The sequence below is a fragment of the Neofelis nebulosa genome, chromosome 1 (genome assembly GCF_028018385.1).
Source record: "Neofelis nebulosa isolate mNeoNeb1 chromosome 1, mNeoNeb1.pri, whole genome shotgun sequence".
NCBI classification, from domain to species: Eukaryota; Metazoa; Chordata; class Mammalia; order Carnivora; family Felidae; genus Neofelis; species Neofelis nebulosa.
The window spans coordinates 216,261,697-216,285,697 of NC_080782.1; the positions used below are offsets into that span (position 1 = coordinate 216,261,697).

At 41.6% G+C, this 24,001-nt stretch overlaps 1 protein-coding gene across 3 annotated transcripts in view; it reads right to left on the reverse strand.

Annotated features, from left to right (window-relative positions):
• Positions 1 to 24,001, reverse strand: part of EPSTI1 (epithelial stromal interaction 1) — a 99,166-nt gene that overhangs the window by 57,593 nt on the left and 17,572 nt on the right. For all 3 annotated transcript variants that reach the window (XM_058684325.1, XM_058684314.1, XM_058684330.1), the window contains exons 3-6: positions 21,985 to 22,068; positions 19,455 to 19,528; positions 18,729 to 18,812; positions 8,295 to 8,368 (exon numbers count right to left, since the gene is read on the reverse strand). In XM_058684325.1, coding sequence (XP_058540308.1) covers positions 8,295 to 8,368; positions 18,729 to 18,812; positions 19,455 to 19,528; positions 21,985 to 22,068 — 316 coding nt within the window. The remainder of the gene's footprint in view (positions 1 to 8,294; positions 8,369 to 18,728; positions 18,813 to 19,454; positions 19,529 to 21,984; positions 22,069 to 24,001) is intronic.

Consider the following 24,001-nt stretch of genomic DNA (forward strand, 5'->3'; position numbering starts at 1 on the left):
TAAATTCCTTTTTTTTTTTTTTTTTTTTTTTTGCTTATTTGAGTAATCTCTACACCCAATATGGGTCTCAAACTCCTGACCCCGAGATCAAGAGTCACATGTTCCTCCAGCTGAGCCAGCCATACACCCCTGACATTAACATTTCTTATTGCTTAAATTATGATTTTATTACATTTTCCTTAGGAATGGTGGTTCTCTAGGATTTGGGAGTACTGGGGGGATTTTCTGAGAAACTCTGAAACCTTAGTCAAGGCCAATTGTAGTTACGTCAATACTTGTAAAGATTTTGTATTTTCATAAACTAGGTACAACACTTTATAACTATATAATCATACTGAGTGATTGTTATTCAAATCTTCTATTCCTTGTATCGTTTTTTGGTTCGCATGATCCGCTAATTTCAATGGAGGATTAGTTAAGTAAAAAGGAAAATGTGAGGTGCTTCGGTGGCTCAGTCAGTTAAGCGTCCAACTCTTGATTTCGGCTCAGGTCATGATTTTGCGGTTCATGAGTTCAGGCCCTGCATCGGGCTCTGTGGGCTCAGCACAGAGCCTGCTTGGGATTCTCTGTCTCCTCTCTCTCTGCCCCTCCCCTGCTTATGTTTGCTCACTCTCAAAAATAAACTTAAAAAAAAAGAGAGAATGTGACAAATCCATTATCTATATTACAGACTTTAGCAGTTTGTTTTATAGGTTTCAAATTGATAAAGACCCATTATTCACATTATCTTTTGGCTGACATATTTTATCTCTATAAAATACTCTTCATCCTGTTGAATGCTTTTCACCTTGAATTTAATTTTGTCTCCTATTAACAGTGATATTAATTAATCTGCCTTCTATTGTTAGCATTTATGGTTATACTTTCCATTCCTTTATTTTCATCTCTTTTGTTTTATGGCATCTCTTATAGCAGCAGATAGCTAGAATTTCATCTTTTTATGCCACCCGAGAGTGTTTCTTTTAATAAGGAGATTTGGCGTGTATACCTTTTCTGTGATTGCTGACTTGTTCATAGTTCTTCCTCTTTTCTGCCTTATGTTACGATGATCAAATTTTCGTTGTATTCATTGTATTTCACTGTATTTTTCACCTGTTTTTATATTTCCTATATCCCATATAATTAAACACATAAAACACATATTAGTCTTCTAACAATATGCGGAATTCACAAGCCTTCACTCGTACAAAGAAAAAAATACTCAACGTTACTTCCTATCTCCTCTTCCTTGTGCCTCTTCTAGCACTAAAATCCTCTATATTAATTTGATCATGCTTATTCTTAATTTTTAGAAAAGAGAAAAGTCTATCACATACCTGACTATACATGTCACTATATTCTTTGTTCACAACTGTTCTAATACCTACTCCCTTCCTTTTTCTTGGATTCATTCTTTGTTTGGTCGGAGTTCATTTGGTGTTAATTTTTTTTTTTTCAGTAAGGATCTTAGAACTCACACAGAAGTGATAAAATTGGCTCTGCAGCCAGCTTTTCTGAAGGATGGAGGGGAGGTGCACACATGTCCCCCCAGGTATACCAGGTCACAGTGATGAGATAACTAAGGGAAACTAGTTTATAAAAGAGACATTAGTCAACTCTCACCTTTTACTAATTATTAATTACATATTGCGAAAGCTAGAAGCTGTCCCTGACATCCAGGAGCTAGTCTAGCACTCAGAGCTAGGCCTTGGTGTTCTCCTGGTGAAAGCAATTCACACAGTATCAACATCAAAAGAGTCACCCTGGGGCTGTGATGGATATTGACAAAAATAAGACCCCCTCATTAACATGTCTGAGCAAAAAAAGATACATGAACCTGTCTAAACCACCAAAGTGACCAAACACCCCCAAATTCCTACCTGATTTGTGTGACAGTGCTTCTTTATCAATTACATTACAATTGCAATTAACCACTCAGGTCTTCCCTCCTTTTAAATAAAATAAAGATACCTAATCACAATCACCCCTGCCTCCTGATAACGTTCAACCCAGAATGAAGCCCCGTTTCCACAAAGTCTCCTGCAGTCACCTGACACAGGCCCAAATCTTAGCATGTTCTGACATCTTCTTACCAAGGTGGCCCACAGCTCCCCCAAGATGCAGCTAAGAAGTTTAGAATTCATTTTATAAGCAATGGGAAATAATACCCTTTTAGAATAGGGTAGTGACATGATGAAAGCCGTGCTTTAGAAAATGAAATCCAGGGGCGTCTGGGTGGCTCAGTCGGTTAAGCGGCCGACTTCGGCTCAGGTCACGATCTCGCGGTCCGTGAGTTCGAGCCCCGCGTCGGGCTCTGTGCTGACAGCTCGGAGCCTGGAGCCTGTTTCAGATTCTGTGTCTCCCTCTCTCTGACCCTCCCCCGTTCATGCTGTCTCTCTCTGTCTCAAAAATAAATAAACGTTAAAAAAAAAAATTAAAAAAAAAAAAAAGAAAATGAAATCCAACAAAACATGTAAGATAACTGACAGAAAAAGACAGTTGGTGAAGACAGCAATGAAGCCATTCGAGTATGCCAGGGGATGACAAGGAGACAGAAGCCATAATGCAAGTGGAATGTGAGGAATACCTATCGGAAGGTGGTGGCAGTGGGAATGAAAAAGTTAATGTGTGCTGGGACATCCACAGGAAGAATGGACAGTGGTAGAAATATTGATACGGTCTTAACCATCAGCATGATTTAACATTCAGTAGGCAAGGATTCTCTCAGATCAGATTTCCCATAAAATATTCAGTCTTATTCTGAACAAAATAGATAGGGGATTTTTGTATCTATAAGTTCACTTCATTAGCATAAGATAGAAAGTTATGAATAGGATGACTTTCAATTCACCTTACTTGGATTATAAAATGTGAAGTTGGATTTAAGCCTACCATATGGATAAGGGATTGATTTAGCCCTTAAGTGTCTTTTGCAAGCTCCCATGAAGGGCATTAGAAGTTTTGTGAGCACATTAGAAGGCAAACTTGGGGCCTAAGTGTGCATATTCAGCAGACCTGCCTAGATCCTCCATTCTTAGAAAACTAAAATAGATGAAGATGTGCCTCTTAGGACCTAATCACACTATTATTCAAATGGAAATAAAAGAGATGCATGGTTCCGATGGTGGAAATGAAGTAAACTTCCCAACATTTCAATCGACCGGCTGAGCTCAAGGTAGTGCTTGGCAGTTTAGGAATAGGAAGGTCCTGTTTTGGAATGAGCTTGGTTCCAAGAGCTTTTTCAACTAGTTTTTTAAAGAACTAAGCATCCCCCCCCCCCCCCGCCCCATCCCCTAGAAATATTGGAAACAGTACGTAGGAGCAGAGCACTGCCTGGAAAGATCACAAAAACCCACATACCCTACAGTAAGTTTAAGTGTGGTACTAACCCAGTGTTGGGACTGGAAAAGGATAGCACTCATCTATGATGAAAATCAGAGAGAATCAACTTATTTCCTCAGTTTTTCTTTCACCTACCCTAGGCAAAATGTACATCTTGGTAGAAGGAAACAGAAGTCAACACTGGCCAAATCTTGCTCTCTGAACTGAACTTTACCCCCCACTTAACTCCAGGGCTTATCACCCCCCACCCTAGCCAGATATTCCTGACCTTCCAACTATATCATGCCTCTCAATGACCTATTTTTCCCCAGCCCCCCTGGACCCCCAAATCTCAAGACCAAGATTTGGCTGCATCACTTATGGTCTTAGGGACTTCAGGTAATTTACTCAACCCTCCATCTGTAAAATGAGGAGGATATACCCCTCATAGGGCTGATCTGAAAGTTAGATTCAAAAATGCATATAATAGGGGCGCCTGGGTGGCTCAGTCGGTTAAGCGTCCGACTTTGGCTCAGGTCACGATCTCGCGGTCCGTGAGTTCGAGCCCCGCGTCGGGCTCTGTGCTGACTGCTCAGAGCCTGGAGCCTGTTTCAGATTCTGTGTCTCCCTCTCTCTCTGACCCTCCCCCGTTCATGCTGTCTCTGTCTCAAAAATAAATAAACGTTAAAAAAAAAATTAAAAAATAAATAAATAAAAAATAAAAAATGCATATAATATACCTAATACTCCTGATACTCCAGAGGCTCTCAGCAATACAGCAGCTTTTATTATTATTTTGCTTATTTCAAAGAGCCAAGCATTTTGTATTTAAAAAAAAATTGTGCAAATGTATAATCTATTACATTAAATGGTTATTAGATATGAATTAACATTTCAAATGTTTGGAAGATACCCAATTGTTAGCTCTCCAGCATATCCTTAAGAGAACCTTGTTTTTTCCTAAGACCCACACACAAAATGTATCCCATTGCTCCCACCCTATGTAAGCCCCCGCCACTGGTTAAATAGGCTCAAAATACAAACTTGTCTCTATATCTATGTAAAAAACATAATTAGAAAAACGACTAGAACCCCCCAAATCAGCTACCATTCAAATTTTTAAATGTGGAGATGTATTTACTCTGTGTTTTAAATCACCTATATCCCAACGTCCTCCCTTTGATATTTTTTAAAAAGCACAATCAAAAGTTTATTAACTATCACCTCGAACCCTCAAATCCACCAGTAATAATGATTAATAGAAAAGGCCTTCCTGAAAAGTGCCACATTTGACTTTTTATAGGTAGTTACAGAGAGTAAAAATAATGGGGGAAACTACACCAAGGTTAGATGCCTATTTTTGCCCTTTGCTTTTCATGCTCAAGAATCCTAGAACTAATTCTAAATTGTGAAATGAATCTGTCCCCAGCCAGAGTAGCAGACTTAATGCACCATTAATCTGGTCTGCTCTCAGCTGCCAATTGAAATAGTCACAGTCCTTCGATTTTTAAGGAAAAGACAGTACTGCAGAAGTACATTCCAGAGGTCTTTTCACAAAAGCCATCCTGTGTGCTCCATCTGCACACGCAATCTGCTTGTGTATTTCCAGCCAGCTTGCATGGGCAGATTAATGCGTACAATTAGAAAGCAACCTCACAGGCATTCAATAAACTGCCTTCATTATTACACTCAGGAGAGTCCCTTTGGATGTCAATAAAAGCCTAGTTTTCTGCCTGTTAGCTAAATAATTGACAACACTAAAAATAATCAGAAGCAAATGAACGAAGTCAGGAATAAGGTGTTAAGAAAGAGCACATTAAGATTCTCATGGTGGTGCCCCAGGATACTATCGTGAGCTTTTTCTCCAGCAGCTTAGATTTATAGTCTGCTCAAGTCCATGGATGCACTCCTCTACAACACACACACACACACACACACACACACACACACACACATATACCACCATTCCTGGTCTGCTATTTGAACCACATATCACAGCATGCTGAAACTAGCAAGGACATGAGGTATTGACGGGTTTCAAAGAATTTTAGCTGTGTTCTATTTTGTGTTCCTTGGTTTGACAGCTTCAGGATAATGTAAATTTTTTGGTGCGGGAAGGGCGCATTGGGGAATGGAGAGTAGCCTGGTTGGTCTGGTGAAATCTTTGTGCTATTAAAATTCTAACAGTTTGGGACGCCTGGGTGGCTCAGACGGCTGAGCGTTCAACTTCGGCTCAAGTCACGATCTCACAGTTCGTGGGTTTGAGCCCCACCTCAGGCTCTGTGCTGACAGCTCAGAGCCTGGAGCCTGCTTCAGATTCTGTGTCTCCCTCTTTCTGCCCCTTCCCCGCTCACGCTCTGTCTCACTCTGTTTCTCAAAAATAAATAATAAATGTAAAAAAAATTTAAAAAACAATCCTAACAGTTCTCCTAGACAATTTTTGTACCATAAAAAATCGATTATAAGAAGGTATGATAAAGGCTTGTTATACAGAGGGTCCATGTTTTCCAAGGAGTCCCTTTCATATTTCTAGCTATATAATGATCATTCATTTCATGAGCTATTAGTCTTTTAATTTCAAAAGTAGTTCAAAACAAAATACTCTTCAAAAAAAAAACCCTCACATATATTTTTTACGTTTCTCAATACGCTTTAAAAATCAATTTGAGATACTTCTCATTTTTGCTCAACTCCTTTTTCCTGGTTAACTGGGACTTTCATGATAAGCAGAAGAAAGAGCAAGAGTGAAATGTGCGTGTAATTGAATTCAGCTCCACTGATGGTATAGGAGGCGGCTAAGGGTAAAACTTTTTTCTTCAGAGAAAAAGGGTGATTGATCTCCAGTGTTTAGTAAAACACACCTCAAGAATCTGGAAGACAGGGCGTCTGGGTGGCTCAATCAGTTAAGCGTCCGACTTCAGCTCGGGTCATGATCTCACAGTTCGTGAATTTGAGCCCCGCACGGGTATCTCTGCTGCCAGAGCAGAACCTGCTTTGGATCCTTTGTCTCCCTCTCTCTGCCCCTCCCCTGTGCACACATAAGGTGGGGGGGGAGGGGGGTTCTCTCTCTCTCTCCCCCTTCCCCTCTCCCTCTTTCCACCTCTCTGTCTCTCAAAAATAAAAATAAAAAAAGCTGGACTATGAAAGAAAGGTGACTGAGTATCACAACCTCCCATGTCCTTTCAGACTCTGAGAACCTCTTATTCTCCACTTTACCATGTTTAAAACTCTCCAGAGAATGGGTTTGTTCAACTTCCTTGTCCTGTACTTAAGACCCCTCGTTGGCAAGCAGGCCTTCCCTTCTCCAGCCTAAAACTAGAATGACAGGGGGATAAATACATTTGTTCTTATTGTGTCTCTAGGCTACAACTGTACCCTTATTTCCTTCAACTCCTCTGGTTGGCCTAGAAATACACTCATCCATCCTCTAAGCAATGAAGGGAAAGGCAATAATACACCCTTAATCTATTGCCTCCCTCCTGCCAGCTCTAAGACAGTTCATCTTTCCTGGTGTTTAGCTTCCCACTAGCTCCCTCACCCCCATGCCTATCTTAGAAGAACAGCGGGGAAAGACACGCTATGGAATCAATGACTCAGATGAGGGCAATGCCTATTTTAACTTTAAAAAGATGACGTTACTCATTGGCACTTGTCCCCAACCCACCCCATCTCCCATTTTGTGGCCTGGGTAGCAGAGGCCAAGTAACCTAATTTGCCAAGAAGCAAAGTAAAGCCCTGAGAAACTTCTTCCCACTCCTCTCTCTGAGACTCAAAGCAAGGAGGAGCTGCTGAGGATAGAGGCAGGATAATTGCGGCACAAGGAGAAAAACAGAGGACCCTGTACTTAGAAGAGCAACACGTGTTAGGGCATCACATATGCTCACACCCACATTAGAATGATCTGAAATTCTGAAAATGAGGTACAATAATGGGAAGAGAGAACAGGAGGAAGTCAGATGATAATCCATCTGAAAGTGGAAGCCAATTGCCAATTCTGGGTGGGACCAGAATCACTACCCAGTCTCTACAAAATATAAGTTGTCTGACCCATTCAACAAGGACTCCTGTAAGTTTCATTTCTGTCTCCATAGAATTCAGGTACTTTTAAGCCATTTATGTAAACTATTTTATTTCATCCTTACAAATGGCTTATGGGAGAGATACTGGCATCCCTATTTTTTTTATTTTTTTTTATTTTTTATTTATTTATTTTTAATATATGAAATTTATTGTCAAATTGGTTTCCATACAACACCCAGTGCTCATCCCAAAAGATGCCCTCTTCAATGCCCATCACCTACCCTACCCTCCCTCATACCCCCCATCAACCCTCAGTTTGTTCTCAGTTTTTAAGAGTCTCTTATGCTTTGGCTCTCTCCCACTCTAACCTCTTTTTTTTTTTTTCCTTCCCCTCCCCCATGGGTTTCTGTTACGTTTCTCAGGATCCACATAAGAGTGAAACCATATGGTATCTGTCTTTCTCTGTATGGCTTATTTCACTTAGCATCACACTCTCCAGTTCCATCCACGTGGCTACAAAGGGCCATATTTCATTCTTTCTCATTGCCACGTAGTACTCCATTGTGCATATAAACCACAATTTCTTTATCCATTCATCAGTTGATGGACATTTAGGCTCTTTCCATCATTTGGCTATTGTTGAGAGTGCTTCTTTTCAAATATTATCTTCCTTATATCAGTGTTTTGAAAGTCAACATTATCAGAAGTACCTTGGATTGCCAAAGAATCAGCCCTCCAAGTTATTTAGAATCAAGGATTTCTCAAATTTAGCAGTATTATTTCAAATCAATGAAGAATACTCTGGTGGCTACAGAGGTATCCAAACTCAAACCTTACATAATGACAGAGTTCAATTATATAATTAATATAACAGCCCATAATCCAATACCAGAGGTCTTGGAAAGTTACCTAGAATTCAAAAGCAGAGTAAACAATGTCTATAAAGGTACAAAGTTCTGAAGATACAAACTTACTACTGCTGGTGCTCTCTAAATGCTTCTCTTCTGAGGTTTTCTTGAAGTCTTTTTTTCTCCTCTAGTTTATTGCTCTGAAATTGCAAGTATCAAAATGCAATCTATTAGGGAAACTTGAGGCACAATCGTGGTATTAAAGTTACCCAAGGTCCCAAATCCTTAGGTTCAAGCGGCCTCAGTTATTCAATTCGGTACCTACCAGGACTTCCAAGATGTGCCCTTTTTCTTTTTCTTTTTTTTTTAGTATGAAATTTATTGTCAAATTGGTTTCCATACAGCACCCAGTGCTCATCCCCACAGGTGCCCTCCTCCACACCTATCACCCACTTTCCCCTCCCTCCCACCCCTCTTCCCCCATCAACCCTCAGTTTATTCTCAGTTTTTTAAGAGTCTCTTATGGTTTGCTCCCAGATGTGCTCTTTCAACCCATCGTCACTATTTATTGAAAGCGAGGAGTCCCAAGTTCCTTCCATGGTTCCCCTCTCCCAACCTGATTAGTATAATCGCAGAATCAGTATTCACATTTTCATTCTTTACTTCAAATGATAGCAACATTTATATTTTAAGAAGTGTTTTCAAGATGTTTTAAGGGAAACATGAAATTTCCACACCAAGTATGTTAAATGAAAATTATAAGCAATGGTTAAGTAGTTCATAAAAAATTTATACATATAAACCCACATCCCACTAAAGCATTCGGAAAAAGATTTTCAGTAAGCCAACTCAAGTCCCTTCTGACTCAGAATCATATACTTAAAGCTGTTGAGAGACTGAACAGCAAATGTCATAAAAAATGGAATGGAAAAGAGTTCTTTTTTTTAATTAGTTGTTTGGAGAATCTAGAAACAAAGGACTTCATATTTGAGATTACAGTCACCAAGGCTCTGGCATATTTTAATCCAATTTAAATAATCCTGGAGCTTTTTGTTCACTATGACATAAACTGTTGTGTTTTTTTAAAAACTTGCCTATGAAAAACAAGTAAAGTTCTTAGAAAACAAGCTTAATGGGGAGTTGAAACAAATTCTACAACACAGGAGAGACTTGAACTTTTAAATGAATCCAAGGGAGACAGCAAGCAGCTGGGTTTGCTTTAATAAAAGGAATTGGATTTTCCTGGCAGGAAGACCTGTGAAAAGGGAATAATGGAACTCATCATTTCTAAACCCTGACATTAGTTTGGCTCCCATCTTTCAAAGAGGGGGGAAAACAGTTCATATTGTTCATTTCCATGAAAGTCTTCATTCACACAGAACCATTTACTGGTCCCATTTTGAAAAATGAAACAGAGGATTTCAGTTTCAGGAAAAAAAAAAAAAAAAAAAAAAAACAGAAACGAAATTTACTGCCAAAGGAACCAATTAGAATACAAAGCAATTGGATTATTAATTAAACAAGTTCTAGGAAGCAAACAAATAGAGAATTGTGAAAATAAATCAACAGGATCTCAACCTAGAAAAAAATCCTGACTCATGAGACCAAAATGGTGGACTGTGAGGAGCCCCTACATCTCTGGAAAAAAGTGGGGGGCAGTAAAAGACAGTAAGCAAGCAGTAGGTATTCATTAGACTACCGTTAGAAATGCTGCTTCAAAAATGGCAAGAAAACCACACAAGGATCTGGAGACCGGGGCTCCTTTAGCAAGGTCACAAAATGGAAAGTCAGTTTTAATCTTGTCACTAATAGATTAGCATTGAATTCAACTCATGAATAACTGATAACTTTTAACTCATGAGTTATTCAGTAGCTAAATTCTGTCCAACAAAGGTCTGTTTATCTCTCAGAGGTGGATGGAGAAGTACTGCAAAATACCAGAGTATCCGCAAAAAAAATTATATTCAATACCTAACAACATAGGAGCTGTTTTAGTATAATAATCCAAATACTTAAGTTTGGTCATACTGTTTAGGTCTTTTCATTTTGCACAGAGTTAAGAAGTCATCCAACCATACTTCTACATATATACACAAGTATAAAATGTCTAGAAGCATGGGGTCTAAAAGAAAAAATTTTGTAACCAGCTCTAGATCCATCCTCACTGAGTGCCCTTAAACAAATCATTTAATATTACCAAATCTCATTTGCTCAAACATTTATCAAATGCCTATTATATGCTTGGTCCTATGTTAGATGCTGAGAATACATATGAGCAGAGTAGTGCCTCTTCTGGAAAATTTCAGAGGCTGGCTGGGAACGCAGACAAGAAACCAACGATGACAGTCTGTAAAATACGTTGGGGGATTAGAGGTTTGCAAATAATATGAACAGAGAAAAAGCACGGAAGTAGGTACTCTTTCAACAGTTCCATGAACATTCATTCAGTGTCTACTAAGTGGCAGACCCCACCCTGGGCACAGGAGCCAAGTTGAGTGACATTCAAAATGTAGTTTCTAACCTCTAGGTTCATGATGAACTCTGTGTTAAGAGCATGCTCATTTAGGGGCGCCTGGGTGGCGCAGTCGGTTAAGCGTCCGACTTCAGCCAGGTCACGATCTCGCGGCCCGTGAGTTCGAGCCCCGCGTCGGGCTCTGGGCTGATGGCTCGGAGCCTGGAGCCTGTTTCCGATTCTGTGTCTCCCTCTCTCTCTGCCCCTCCCCCGTTCATGCTCTGTCTCTCTCTGTCCCAAAAATAAAAAAATAAAAAAATAAAAAAAAAAAGAGTATACTCATTTCTACAGAGAGTGGGCTCACCCATAGCTTTGTTCAGATTCACCAAGGGGTTAATGACCAAATTAAAGGATACGAACCATGGTCTAACGAGAGGTAGAAATTCTAGACTGATCTAAGCAAGTTTTCCAGGAGGAGGACGAGGTGATGGGAACAGGGCTTAACTTAACTCCATTGTACAGATTGCTCACTACCCATGGGGCCGGCAAAGGGATTGGGGAGGCTAAAGGAGGGCTGGCATTCAGCTCACCAAACCCTAGATCCCAGCACAGGGTGCTTCAGCGCAGCACAAGTATCTTTTTCTATGTTCCACAAAAGTACTATCAATCACCAACCTGAGCACCCACAGAACTGACCACCTGGACGAAGAATCTGCTTGTAATTTGCACAAAGGCAATGATGGGCTAGTGGTGGCCCCGGAGAGGGAAGGGATATTCCCATAACTCACAATTTTTTCAATACACAAAGGCATGAGAGAATTAGCCAATTTAAGGAAGCCTGGAGCAGCTCATGGATAAATTAAAAGGTGTTCGTAGTGACACGGTGGACGATAAGGTTGAGGAAAAGGGAAGGGGTGGTTACAAAAGAATTTATATGCCAAGTGAAGGAGTTTGGGCTTCAGTAAAGGCAATGATGAGCCATTATGTTATTTTAAGCAGGACAGTAAGCAGCTTACTCTGGAAGCAGTGTAGACAAGTGAGCTGCAGAAAGCACCACAAACATAAAAACCAATGGAGCGGTTCTCACGGTAATCGGCCCATAAATTAGGAGTCCCAAATTAAGGCAACAGGGACAGAAAAGGACGGGCAAATTCCAGAAACATTCAGAGGCCAGATATAATAGGACAGGGGGAAAAGAAGAGGAGGTGGACTACATCCATAGAGAATGGGTGAGGCAAGGGGGAATGGTACAGGGTGGCCATTAAGAGTATCAGAATGAACAGAAGTTTCATTTTGAACTTACTGGATTTGAGCTCTACCTGGGGAACATCTGGAAAGAACTATCGAGCATACGGTATAATACATGGTTCTGGGACTCAGGAATATGGGCTAGAGATACAGATTTCAAAAATCGCCAGCACAAGCAATAACTAATCCTTAAATGTGTAAAAGTGAGGACTTTTACCTAAGACTATGGTGGCACAGGCACAGGGATGAGAGACGACCCCACAGGTGGCACCTGGATAGAACATCAGTAGCAGAAAAACATGAGGGAAACGGATCTGGAAATCCAGAGGGGTGGAATTCGAAGGACAGAGTACTTAACAGTTATGATATTACGAAGAGTTTAAGTAAGGTAGGAACTAAAGAGTCTCCATTGTTGTTGTTGGTGGTGGTTTTTTCAATTAAGAGCACCTCTGGTGTTCTTAGCTAGATCAATACCGTGGAGTACTAGAGACAGAAGTCAAACTCAGTCCACCAAGGAACAATTAGAGGGGAGAACACAAAGACAGCAGGTTCCTAGGCCAGCTGCGCTCAGCATCAGCTAAGGGACATTTTTTTTTTTTAAAACAAGAGATTCTTTGGTTCAGGTGATTGCTAGAAGTCAGTTCACAGACTGGCACTTGGGAACCAAATGTGGTAGAAAGGCCTTCAAGCAGCTGAACCACGATGCGTGGCACAGAGGAGTTGAAAGGAAACCAGAACGGGGAGAGATCCTTTGTTTTTAAAAGAAGAGATCTGAGCAGGATTTTACACCAAGAGACTGAGGGAGTGGGGGTGGGACAGGGACAAAACAGGACAAAAGAAGGCTTAACCGATGGGCAGCAAGGTTCCTGAGGAGATGAAAGAGGAGAAAACAAACACAGGTGGAAGCATCTATCGTAGCAGTGAAGAAAACACTTTCTTATTTCTCCTGAGATGGGAAAGAAGTAAAAACAGCGAAGGAAGAGTAAAGGAAACAGGAAGATAAAGGTGCTTATGCCTGATGGACTTTTTTGCCTAGCAAGTGAGAGAGGAGATCGTGAGCTGAAAATGAAAGAAGACAGTAAGAAGAACATGAGGAGAGGAAGATCTTGGTACTTAGGGGTGGGCCAGGAATGCAGAGTAGGTATTATTAGAGACCCAGATGAGCGGGAAGCCCACAAATCTGGTGGGGCAAAATTACAACACACACACACACACACACACACACACACACACACACACGTCATGTGTGTTTGTTTCTCGCCAGCAACCTCGTTCGTGTAGGTTTAGTAAAAATGAAAAAATGGAACCAATTCATATGTAACACAAGAATAATTCTTGGCCTTCCACAAAACAGCTTGATACAACAGAGTCAAACGAGATGGTGTTAAAGCACTTCTTTTCCTTTACAATGAGTTAGGTTAAGGAACCCCTAGTCGGTGATTACTACGTACTAGGCGTTGTACTAAGGGCTTTGCACATACTGTATCCTCTAAGCCTTCCGGTCCATTGTATTATTACTGTACCCATTTTGCAGATAAGGGAAGTGAGGCATAGAGAAGCTAACAGCTTACCTTCTTAGTACCACCTCTATATTTCAAAGACATACATCCCAACGTTAGGGGATTAACGGGATCCTACTAGATTTTAACAATAGGCGCTAACTGCCCACACTAATTCATCCACCATGAAATGCAAAACATAGGAACCATATTTCTGGGAAATACTAGTGTTCCTTGAGATGTCAGAAATGGACATTTTTCCTAATTTATAAAGACAATATTGAAAGTGGTTCCTCAGTGTGGCTTTACCCTGCAATCTGTCTTAAACTGTTAGCCCTTGCTATTACACACTTGCTAGAAATAGTGACACATGATTCCTTAAAAATATGTATAAGTATGCATCTCTGCATCTACTTATTTTCTACTCGTTGCTTCCTACTTCAGTTTACAGCATGAAAATTAACTAACAAGGTTTCTCAGGGCCGGCATAAAACCCAGTGACTCCCGGTGCTCCAAATAACTATCAGCTTTATGACTTTTGGTTGAGCGGAAAAAAACAAGGAGAGTCATCAGGTGCCACTCAGATCTCGGGCTGGCTTCTGCCCTTTCTGACGTTATGAGACCCCAGGAGGTTCTGTGTATTAAGTGAAAGTATTTACAAACTAGATGCCACTGTGTAATATTATTTCAAACAGAAGTAGAACAAAGGCAGAATCAGAGTAATCCGGGAGGTAGGGAGGTTCTTTAACACGGAACCGGAAGGTTTTCATTTTGCAAGTTTGTGGGTATTATGAAAGGGGGGGGGTTGGAGGAGGAATCGAAGTATTACCTAATTAATCAATAGGATTATGGGGGGAAACCGCAGTGGAGGTCTGCTCCCACAGTGCAGAATTGTAGGTAAAAGGCTTTCTGGGAGGATTATGAAAATCTGTCTACTTATGTTGCAGGATCCAGTGGCAAAGAAAGTACTTATACCCCTGTATGTGTAGTCGTATGTACAAAGTACTCGTACACTGCTTTTATGTAACGACTTCCTTTCACTCTGACGTTCTAATTTTCGAGGTATTCTCTCTGTTTCATGGAATTCCAGGAAGAGAAATGAAAACATCATTATGAAGCCGCATTTGCCAAAACTTAGTGGCTTCAAAAAACACGAGTTTACTAATAATCTTACAGCTCTGGAGGTCAGAAGTCCAAGATGGTCTCACTGGGTTAAAATCAAGGCGTCAGCGGGACTGCTTTCCTTCTGGAGGCTCCAGGGGAGAATCTCTGTCCTTGCCTCTTCTAGCTTCTTGAGGTCATCAACATTCCTTGGCTTGTGGTCCCTTCCCTCTATCTCAAAGCCAGCAGCGGCAGGCCAAATCTCCCCCTGCTAACATCTCTTCATGCTCTCAATCTCCTGCCCCCCTCTTCCAAGTTAAGGACCCTTGTGATTACACTGGACCCACCTGGAGAGTGCAGAGCTCCACCTGAAGGTAAGTTGATTAGCAATCTTAATTCCACCTGCAAATGTAATCCCTCCACTTTGCCACGTAACGTAACATAGTCCTAGGTTCCAGGGATTAGAATGGAGGGGCAGGGGAGGGGTCATTACTCTGCCTACCACATGGGCTATAATCTAGTTTTAAGTCAATAAGTATCAGACATATAATATGCCAGATACTTCACGAAACTGTTGCCCTCCTTAGCCCCCAGGCACTTGGCTTTGGAATGTGTGGTGGGGGGAGGTGAGCGAGGCCCTCTCTCGCTTAGGGCCAAGCAGGGGTATACTGATAAATTCAGCAACCTCCTCTAGCAAAGAGGAGGAGGGGGAGGTTGACTTGCAGCGTTTACTGATTTCCGTGGTGAAAATACTCCCAACAGGGAGGGTTTCAAGCTACCACAGTGAAGTCAACTAGTTTACAAAAATCCTGAAAACGTAACAATCCACTCTCACAGGTGGATTTGAGGAGGCTCTCGTACACCAGGGGAAGAATACATAACATCAACCTAGTCTAGGACTGGGAATAAAAGTTTGACTAACGTATCCTAGTGCCCTTTCCAAATTTCCCCTTCACCTATAGGGCTAACTCTTCCTGAGCCCATTGACAACACCGGATACTAAAGGGCTGGCTGCCTTCCACAACCTTCTGCTTATTAAGGATCAAAGAACACCCCCATGTGCTAGCAGAGAATAGTCTACTCGCCCCTCACCCACACACAGGTGGTAAGCAATTAGAGGCCCAGGGTTGGGGGGGAGGGGGGAGATGACCCCTCTTGGGAGAAGGGAAAACTGAAGGGCAACAGGGTCAAGACAAGAGGCCAAGCTAGGGGTTCTCGGGTGGCAACAGGCTGCTCAGCTTCTACTTGACTCGGAGTTCCTGGACAGTAGCCATTCGCCTGGGGAGGAGGGCGGTATTTTGCAGGCTGGTGTCCATATGTGTGTTTGCCGTGCATTTTAAAGAATAAATGCTCCATAAGCACAGCCATTGTTGCTTCCCTTGGCCATTTTCACACCGGCAATGTGAAGTATGCCATTTCTAGATGGCTAATGTCCATTTTTCTTTTATCTGACACATGCTACTAAATAGGCTCACATTTACTATGAAAAGCCACAGATTTATGTACAATAAGAACAGCTAGGTCACGGTGGCAGCGCAGGGCAATTAACCAAAGAAATCAGGTCCGTAGAAGGACCAGGGGAGGCTGCTCCTTATCTTGTTATGTAGATTACATTAATGCTCCTCGATTTTATATGCACAAGAATAAACTGGGAAGCTTATTAAAATGCAGGTTCTGGTTCAAAGGTTTGGGGATCTCAAGATTCTGCATTTCTAACAAGTGATGCCCATGGGGCTGGTTCAAGGAACATCTTTTGAAAGGGAAGGATCAACATATCAACTTTCTCTCCCCATCTCTCACTTTTGGACAAAATTATACCAATAATCATTACAATTATCACATTAGAAAAGCAAATCCAATTAAGATTTCTGTAGTTAATGATTGTTATACACCTAGTGTTATAGTACAACTTGGAAAGAGGAAAATGCTGCTTTTACTCAATGTTAAATAAGACCATTTCAGGGGCACTTGGGTGGTTCAGTTGGTTAAGACTCTGATTCTTTTTTTAAGTTTATTTACGTATTTTGAGAGAGAGAGAGAGAGAGAGAGAGAGAGAGAGAGAACCAGCAGGGGAGGGGCAGAGCGAGAGTTGGGGACATAAGTCTGACAGCAGAGAGCCTAATGCTGGGCTCATCATGATCTGAGCCAAAGTCTGACGCTTAACCAACTGAGCCACCCAAGCATCTATCTAACTCTTGATCTCAGCTGAGGTCATGAATTCCCAGCTCCTGAGTTGAGGCCCCTCGTTGGGCTCTGTGCTGACAGTGTGGAGCCTGCTTAGGATTCTGTCTCTCCCTCTCTCTGCCCCCTTTCTCTCCCCCACCCCCTCTCTCTCTCAAAATAAATAAATAAACAAGCTTAAAAAAAATGAAGACCATTTCGGCCACTAACATTTCTGAATAGTATACATTATTTGATCCCATGAAGAAATGAGCTATAAATAACCCACAAGTCAGCTAATTATGGGTATTAAATGACAACTAGTAAATGGCTTTTAGAATAAGAAGTTGCAACACAGTAGTTCTTCAGGATCTACAAGACTCTTAATTCAATTCCTGGTGATGATCTGACGATTTTCTTAGTTCCAACTGAAATGCAGAAGGACTATGTAAAGGGGCCGTCTCCTCTACAATCACAAGACCAAAGTGTGAACTTCCCTTTGAAGAAAAATTGGGAGGGGGCGGCTGGATGAAAAAGAACGGGGGACAGAGAGGTAGAAAGACGAAATCATGTTTTTAGAGATCAAAAACAAATTAGTGTCACAAAAATCTTTTCAGTGAAGGTGTAATAGCTGATCAATTGGAAACAGACTGCCAAATCAAATTTTGTGAGCAAAGTTCCTATATTCTTTTGTCTTACACCTCCAGCATCTCATTACAGTTCCACATGCAGACGTCCAGTCTTCTCTCTACCCTAGAGCCCACATCTCTGCACTTGACAGATGTTCCCAGAGCCGTGAGGGAAGAAGAGGAGGTGGGGCTTAGTGTAGAGGCATGGCAGAGAGCTGCCCGAGATCATACAACATAACAAGACACCTTATAAAGAAAGACAGTCTGCTCACCAGCCAGGTAAACAGCAGGTAAGGCTCATACACTCTCATGTGTTTTACAGGCCATCACCTTTCGGCTTCATTAACTGTGGTAAAAATATCCATTGCTTGGTAACCAGGCTTAAATTTTGACCAACACTCAATCTTTAAAAGAAAAAATGAAAGGGAAGGAGGGAGGGAGAAAGAGCTACACAGACAGACAGGCAGGAGGACAGCAAGAATAGGAAGTGCGTTTCCATGACTTATATTTGCAGCAGGTGCCATACTTGGTGGTCAGTATCATGAGCCAACCCCTCGCCCCCATACCTCCAATACTTAAAACCTACTACAGCTTAGGACCTTGTGGGAATGGGAGGAGGAAGAAGGGTGGGGGTAGAACAACACTACATTCTTCCTTCTTCTGTAGCAGAAAAGCATGTTTTAAGAGATATTTTTTGCCAAGCTCCGGAAAGAGTTATCAAAACTAAACACATCACTGTGAGCTTTATCACGTCACTAATACTGAAATGCAAATGCAAATGCAAATGCAAATGCAAATGCAAAAAAACACTTTTTCCTGCACCGGTAAGAGAGGCATATTCACCTATCTAACACTCACCCTGGAAAAGGCAGTGCACCATGAATTGCTGGTGTTACTAACCGCTTTGCCTTCTGGTCAAATACACAGCCACTACTTGACCACTTGCCTGGGAGATGAGATTGTGTGGTCACTAAGAACTCCAGCTCTGAGGGGCACCTGGGCGGCTCAGTCGGTTAAGCATCCAACTCGTGATTTCGGCTCAAGTCACGATGTCACAGTTCCCTGCGTTTGAGCTGTGCTTGTGCGTTGGGCTCTGCACCGAGAGCACAGAGCCTGCTTGGGATTCACCATCTCCCTCTCCCTCTGTCTCCCTCTCTCCTTCTCTCTCAAAAGAACTAAACAAACACAGGAAAAAAAACAAAAACAAAAACAAAAACCTAGCGCTGAGGCCAGTCTGCCTGTATTTGAATCCTACTTCTCCTATCTACTGGCCGTGAACCCTTGGGCAAGTTACCTACCCTCTCTGTGTCGGTTTCCTCATTTGTAAATGCAAGTAATAAGAATAATCTATACTCGTAAGGCTGTTTCGAGAATTGAACGAATTTGCATACAGGCGGTGTGCAGAAGACAGCCTGGCACACACAGGGAGCCTTCAGTCAGTGGTAGCTCACCATCGTCGCCACTATCTTACCTTCTGTCTCTGAACTGCCTTCATCTGTTGTATTCTGGCCTCTTCCACTTGCTTCTTGATTCTTACAGATTCTTCTCTCTTTAGCTAAATTGTATTGAAATTACAGAGGACAAAAAACAGTTACTATTTTTCAGTCTGAACCTCTGGAACACGAAATTATGATGAGAGACAAATTACAGTATTGTTTGTGTTCTACCTCGCCATGATGATAGGCTGGCATTTCCCACTACTAAGATCACAGAGAATTGTCAGGCTGCATCTCCTGTCCGTGACATTTCTCTCATGGTTCTTCCTTGGTCTCTGTCTCTCTGTCCTCCCACCCCACCCACCCAGGTTGGGGAGGAGAGACAGCAGATGATATTTCCTTATTATAAAACTCACATGCCTCATTATTTTTAAAACATCACTGGCATCTTCAATCTTTTCTGTACTACTTTTGTGCAAACCCATGTTCTTGGTGCAAAACCTTCAAAACGTGGCAGGGGTTGAACTACAAAAAATAAATCCCTTTGTGAAGGGTCCTGCTGACTGATGTAAGGCTTGGATAAGAAGTCTAGAGAGTCGTCTCTTCATTTCTTACTTCCTGACTTCTTTGATTTTGAGAGTTTCCTTTTGTAATTGGTTTCAAGGTTTTATGCTTTTGGTAAATGTATTATTTCATGGCGACTGAAAGTGCCAGTACTCAAATTCCTTGCCAAAACTGAACTAAAAGAGATGGATTCTGACCTTTTGTTGGTATTTCGATTGCATCAGTTGGAGTTGTTGTTTCTGCCTGACTTCAGCTTCCGATTGGCTTCCACCTACGGGGAAAAAAGTCACAAAGGTGAAACATGAATATTAAGCTGAAATGTCAGCCATCAGAGACTAATTAATACATGATAAGTCTACGCCATGAGTTTCTTTAACATTTTCATGCCCCTGGAAATGAGGATATAAACAGTTTTCTTAACAAGACATTAGAGGATGGGAATTTCTTAAAAGAGAAACATGCTCTGGACAGAGCATGGAACCATATGCCTAAAAGAAGAGGAGAATCCTACAAAGGTTTTCAGTCATGTGGGTAGTCACGTCTTCACTTAGACTGAATTTACACCTGAAGGTACATGCTAAATAGTGCCGGTCTTAAATACTCTAGAACAGGGGCACCTGGGTGGCTCAGTCGGTTAAGCGGCTGACTTCGGCTCAGGTCATGATCTCGCAGTCCGTGGGTTCGAGCCCCACGTCGGGCTGTGTGCTGACAGCTCAGAGCCTGGAGCCTGTTTCGGATTCTGTGTCTCCCTCTCTCTGACCCTCCCCTGTTCATGCTCTGTCTCTCCCTGTCTCAAAAATAAATAAAATGTTAAAATAAAAAATACTCTAGAACATTCCTCCTACTTGAGGATGGCCATTCCTTAGCCTACTCAGGCTGATGATGCTTTGCTTTGCTTGTCTTGTCTTCTCCTGACCCTACTGCCTCATTCTTTAGTAGCATAGTGTAGGATATCCTCAGGGGTCTTGCCACCAGAAAATTACATAGTCTTTATAACCAGGTTTTTAAAACTACTAACATTTTAGTTAGTGACTGTCAATCCATACCCCTTAGTTTTCTTTCTTGAGGTATTCAAGAGAAAAATATGGAAGTGAGATTATTTGCCTATTCTCTCTTAAACCTAAAATAATTCGGGGACAGAAATCCTTGCAGCTTGCCAATCATCTAAGAATTGCCGTTTAGGGATTTCTTGGTGTTTATGCAAGCTTGGTATGTGTATTATAAAGATTCCTTTGAAATGATTCTCTGGTGCTTTGGTCACTAAAAGTGTCAGTTCTCTGAAAGATTCATTCGCACAGAAGATGCATTAAAACAATTTGCATTCACTGTAGTTTTTGTAATTGAACTGATAAACACACCACAGAGACATTTATTCTGAGTCCCCAAAGATATATAAGGCCTAGTCGGTTGTGGCCCTTCGGTCTCTGTTGTGGGGAACTGGGGAAAGGGAAAGAAACAGTGAGGAATATGGAAGCTATTATCTAATGTTACAGCTACTGTCAGTATCTCCTGGAACTATTCCAATATTTTAAAGGGTAGGTGAATAGGGGAGGAGTGGAGAGTTAAAACAAATAAAGAAAGGGGCTCTTATGTGGCTCAGTTGAGATCCAGACTTCAGCTCAGGTCACGATCTCACAGTTTGTGAGTTCAAGCCCCACGTGGGGCTTGCTGCTATTAGCACAACGCCTGCTTCAGATCCTCTGCCCCCCCCCGCCCCTCCCCCACTCATGCTCTCATGCATGTGCTCGCTCTGTCTCTCGCTCAAAAATAAATAAAAACATTTAAAAAAAGAAATAATGAAAGTCAGATGTCTAAGAATGTGAAGGCTTTGTTCCAAACTCATCTCAAAGTTTCATATATTCTAGGATTTTCTTTTTTACCTCCCAGGCGCTCATGAAATACAATGGAATGATAGTGATAATACCATTATGTTCACCCATTAAATCATTTCCGAATTAGCTTATTTTTACCTTTGTCCTGGAAAAAATACTTTCCTAAAACTATTGTGACAGTAAGTAGCCCCTGACTCTAATGCATTTGTTGTTAACGAAATCTGTGGGAACCGTGTATCCAGTCTTTTCAGTTCCCAGCTGCTGCTGGAGAAAGGAAAAGCGAAGAAAGGATGTGAATGATTCCCATTAGGTGGCATCCCTGTTGAATGATTCAAACACCAGGCACAGGCAGCCCACACAATTCATCACACTGGCATGTGCTCTGGGGGCCCAAAGGTCTCTATCTGTAGAATGAAAACACAGGTGAAGTTCTCTTTGTACCCACCACCGTGTCCCCAGCTCACTCTCATCTTCATTTTAGAATTGAATCTCCATCTGTTGTTTTTTTTTTTTCCCATTAGCATTCAATACTGCCAGGATTAATATGCTTGTGATAGCTTTTACTCCCATCCTGTCTAGTGCTATGAAAAGGCATATGCAGCGTCCCAGGTACTTTCTTCAGAAGTGATCCTCTAAGAGACTCTAAATTATTCAGCAATTAAGCCATCACTTTATTCCCACATAACTGGGGCATCATACATTTGCTTCTCGCAGAAGATCCAAAACAACATACCTGCATACCTAAGAGTTTCAAGTTTAAATGCATTGTATTCCAAGCAGCACAATGACCCCCAAACCAATAACGCACGTTCAAAGACAGATGCAGGCAAGGCGTTAACAGGATCCCTGGGTGGCCCTGTCTCCCCAGATCCAGGCACCTGGTTTACTGGCTTACCTAAGCGCCTTGGGACCAGGGTAACAGGCTTCGCTCGCTGTTGTTCTTTCCACTTCTCAAGATTTTCCAGCTCTTTCTCAGCAACTAAGCCAGGTGAGAAATGTCAAATCATCAATTATTAGAATGTGAAAAGAAAACAGTTCCGTAGATAGCACAAGAAACAAGCATCAGAGGGCAATTAACTCCATGCAAGCATGAGTGCACAAAATAGCCAGGAAAGGAAGGCACCCTTTGGGGCGACGCTGCGCCCACCCCTGAGGCTCTCTCTCTCTCTCTCCAAGAGTATGAACTGAAAGTCCAAATTTGGAAAATCCTGACCTCTTACTAAAATAAAGGAGTTTTGTTTTTCCTCTCATTCTGGCATTTTTAAAACCCTAGATCCAATTAGCTTTTTGAATTTTCTATAGAGTGTGTATAAAACTAGAATATTCGTATGTCAGTAAGAACTCTTTGCACACAGTAAGCAAAGCCCCAGAGAATTCTGATGCCCACAGCACTGTGTTTTGAACGTCCCCCAAGCTTACCGCAACTAGGGGTGAGGGCTCCAGCCCCTTGCACTCCATACCACCAGCCAGGAAAGCCTCCTCTAGGTGGAGCAGTGCTCACTGCCCAAATACACACTCTGCATGACAGCAGGGGGCGCCCGAGATACTAATTCTGTTCTTCAGTGCGCATCCAGATCTCCCCCACCTTAGACCCCATTGTTTCAAATGACCATATGTAGTATTTTTAATTAGAGGGGGGGAAATAAACCTTCTGAAACATACCCCAAATCCAGACCACACTAAGGCATAAATTCCTGGAAAGTATTTAAATCACAAGCTCGTAAAATGCGAGAACCTTTGGGACTCAGTTGGGTCGCTGGTTCAGTTGCTGGCAATACCCACAGTCTCTGTCTGCATAGCTGTGACCGTCATACTCTGCACTGATGCAGGTGTACCACCCAGGGTGCAACATGTCTGGTGGAGAGTCAAGTCTCTAATTTAGACACCTGCTTCCCTGTTGTGCCTGTATGTCCATTCTTAGCCACAATATTAAATTTCCTATCAAGATCTAATAAAGGAGAGGGACACCTGGATGGCTCAGTCGGTTAAGCGTCTGACTTCGGCTCAGGTCACGATCTCACGGCCTATGGGTTTGTTCCCCGTGTTGGCCTCTTGTGCTGACTGCTCAGAGCCTGGATCCTGCTTTAGATTCTGTATCTCCTTCTCTTTCTGTCCCTACCCTACTCACACACACACACACACACACACACTCTCTCTCTCTCTCTCTCAAAAATAAACAAACATTAAAAAAAATTATTTTAAATTAAAAAAAAAAGATCTAATACACGAGAGCACAGAATGTCAGTGCTAGCCCCACAGCTTGAATTGAACAGGCCTCATAACTTCTTTGTGAACTGGTTGAACTTGAATTCTCCATCTACCTCTAAGTTATAATGCTGTAATTTAAATGGCAGCATTTATTTTACGGTACAACTTCAAATAGGCTATGCACCCACTAGGTACAAGGAGGACAAAAATGAGTAAAGTGTAGTCCCTGCCCTCAAAGAGGCTGTAATCTAGAACAAGGAAATGGACGCTCTCAAATAAAAACAGCTGAGGGCAGACTCCGATACTTACAAAATTATGGGAGCACAGAGGTTAAAGAAAAATTCCATTAAGAAGGGATGGGACAGGACAGATCAAGAAAGGGACAAATTATGTCATGATCTGTTACATGATCTGTTTCATATATAATTCATCTGCTCTGCAAGTATTCATAGTCCTGTAAAAATATCTGCAGTCAACCCAATTTCATGGGAACTAGATAATTTATTGGCAGTAGATGTGAAATTGTTTAAGTCCAACAGAAATCTGAGATTTGCCATTGTGCTATGAGTTCTGCTATTAACATAGAGAAACTAATTTAGAAGGATTAACAATAGAATAATTTTAAAAGCTATAATTAAAGCTGCTAAAGTTAAAAAAAGAAAAAACTCTGTAAGATTTGGTGAGTCTATACATATCAGAAAATA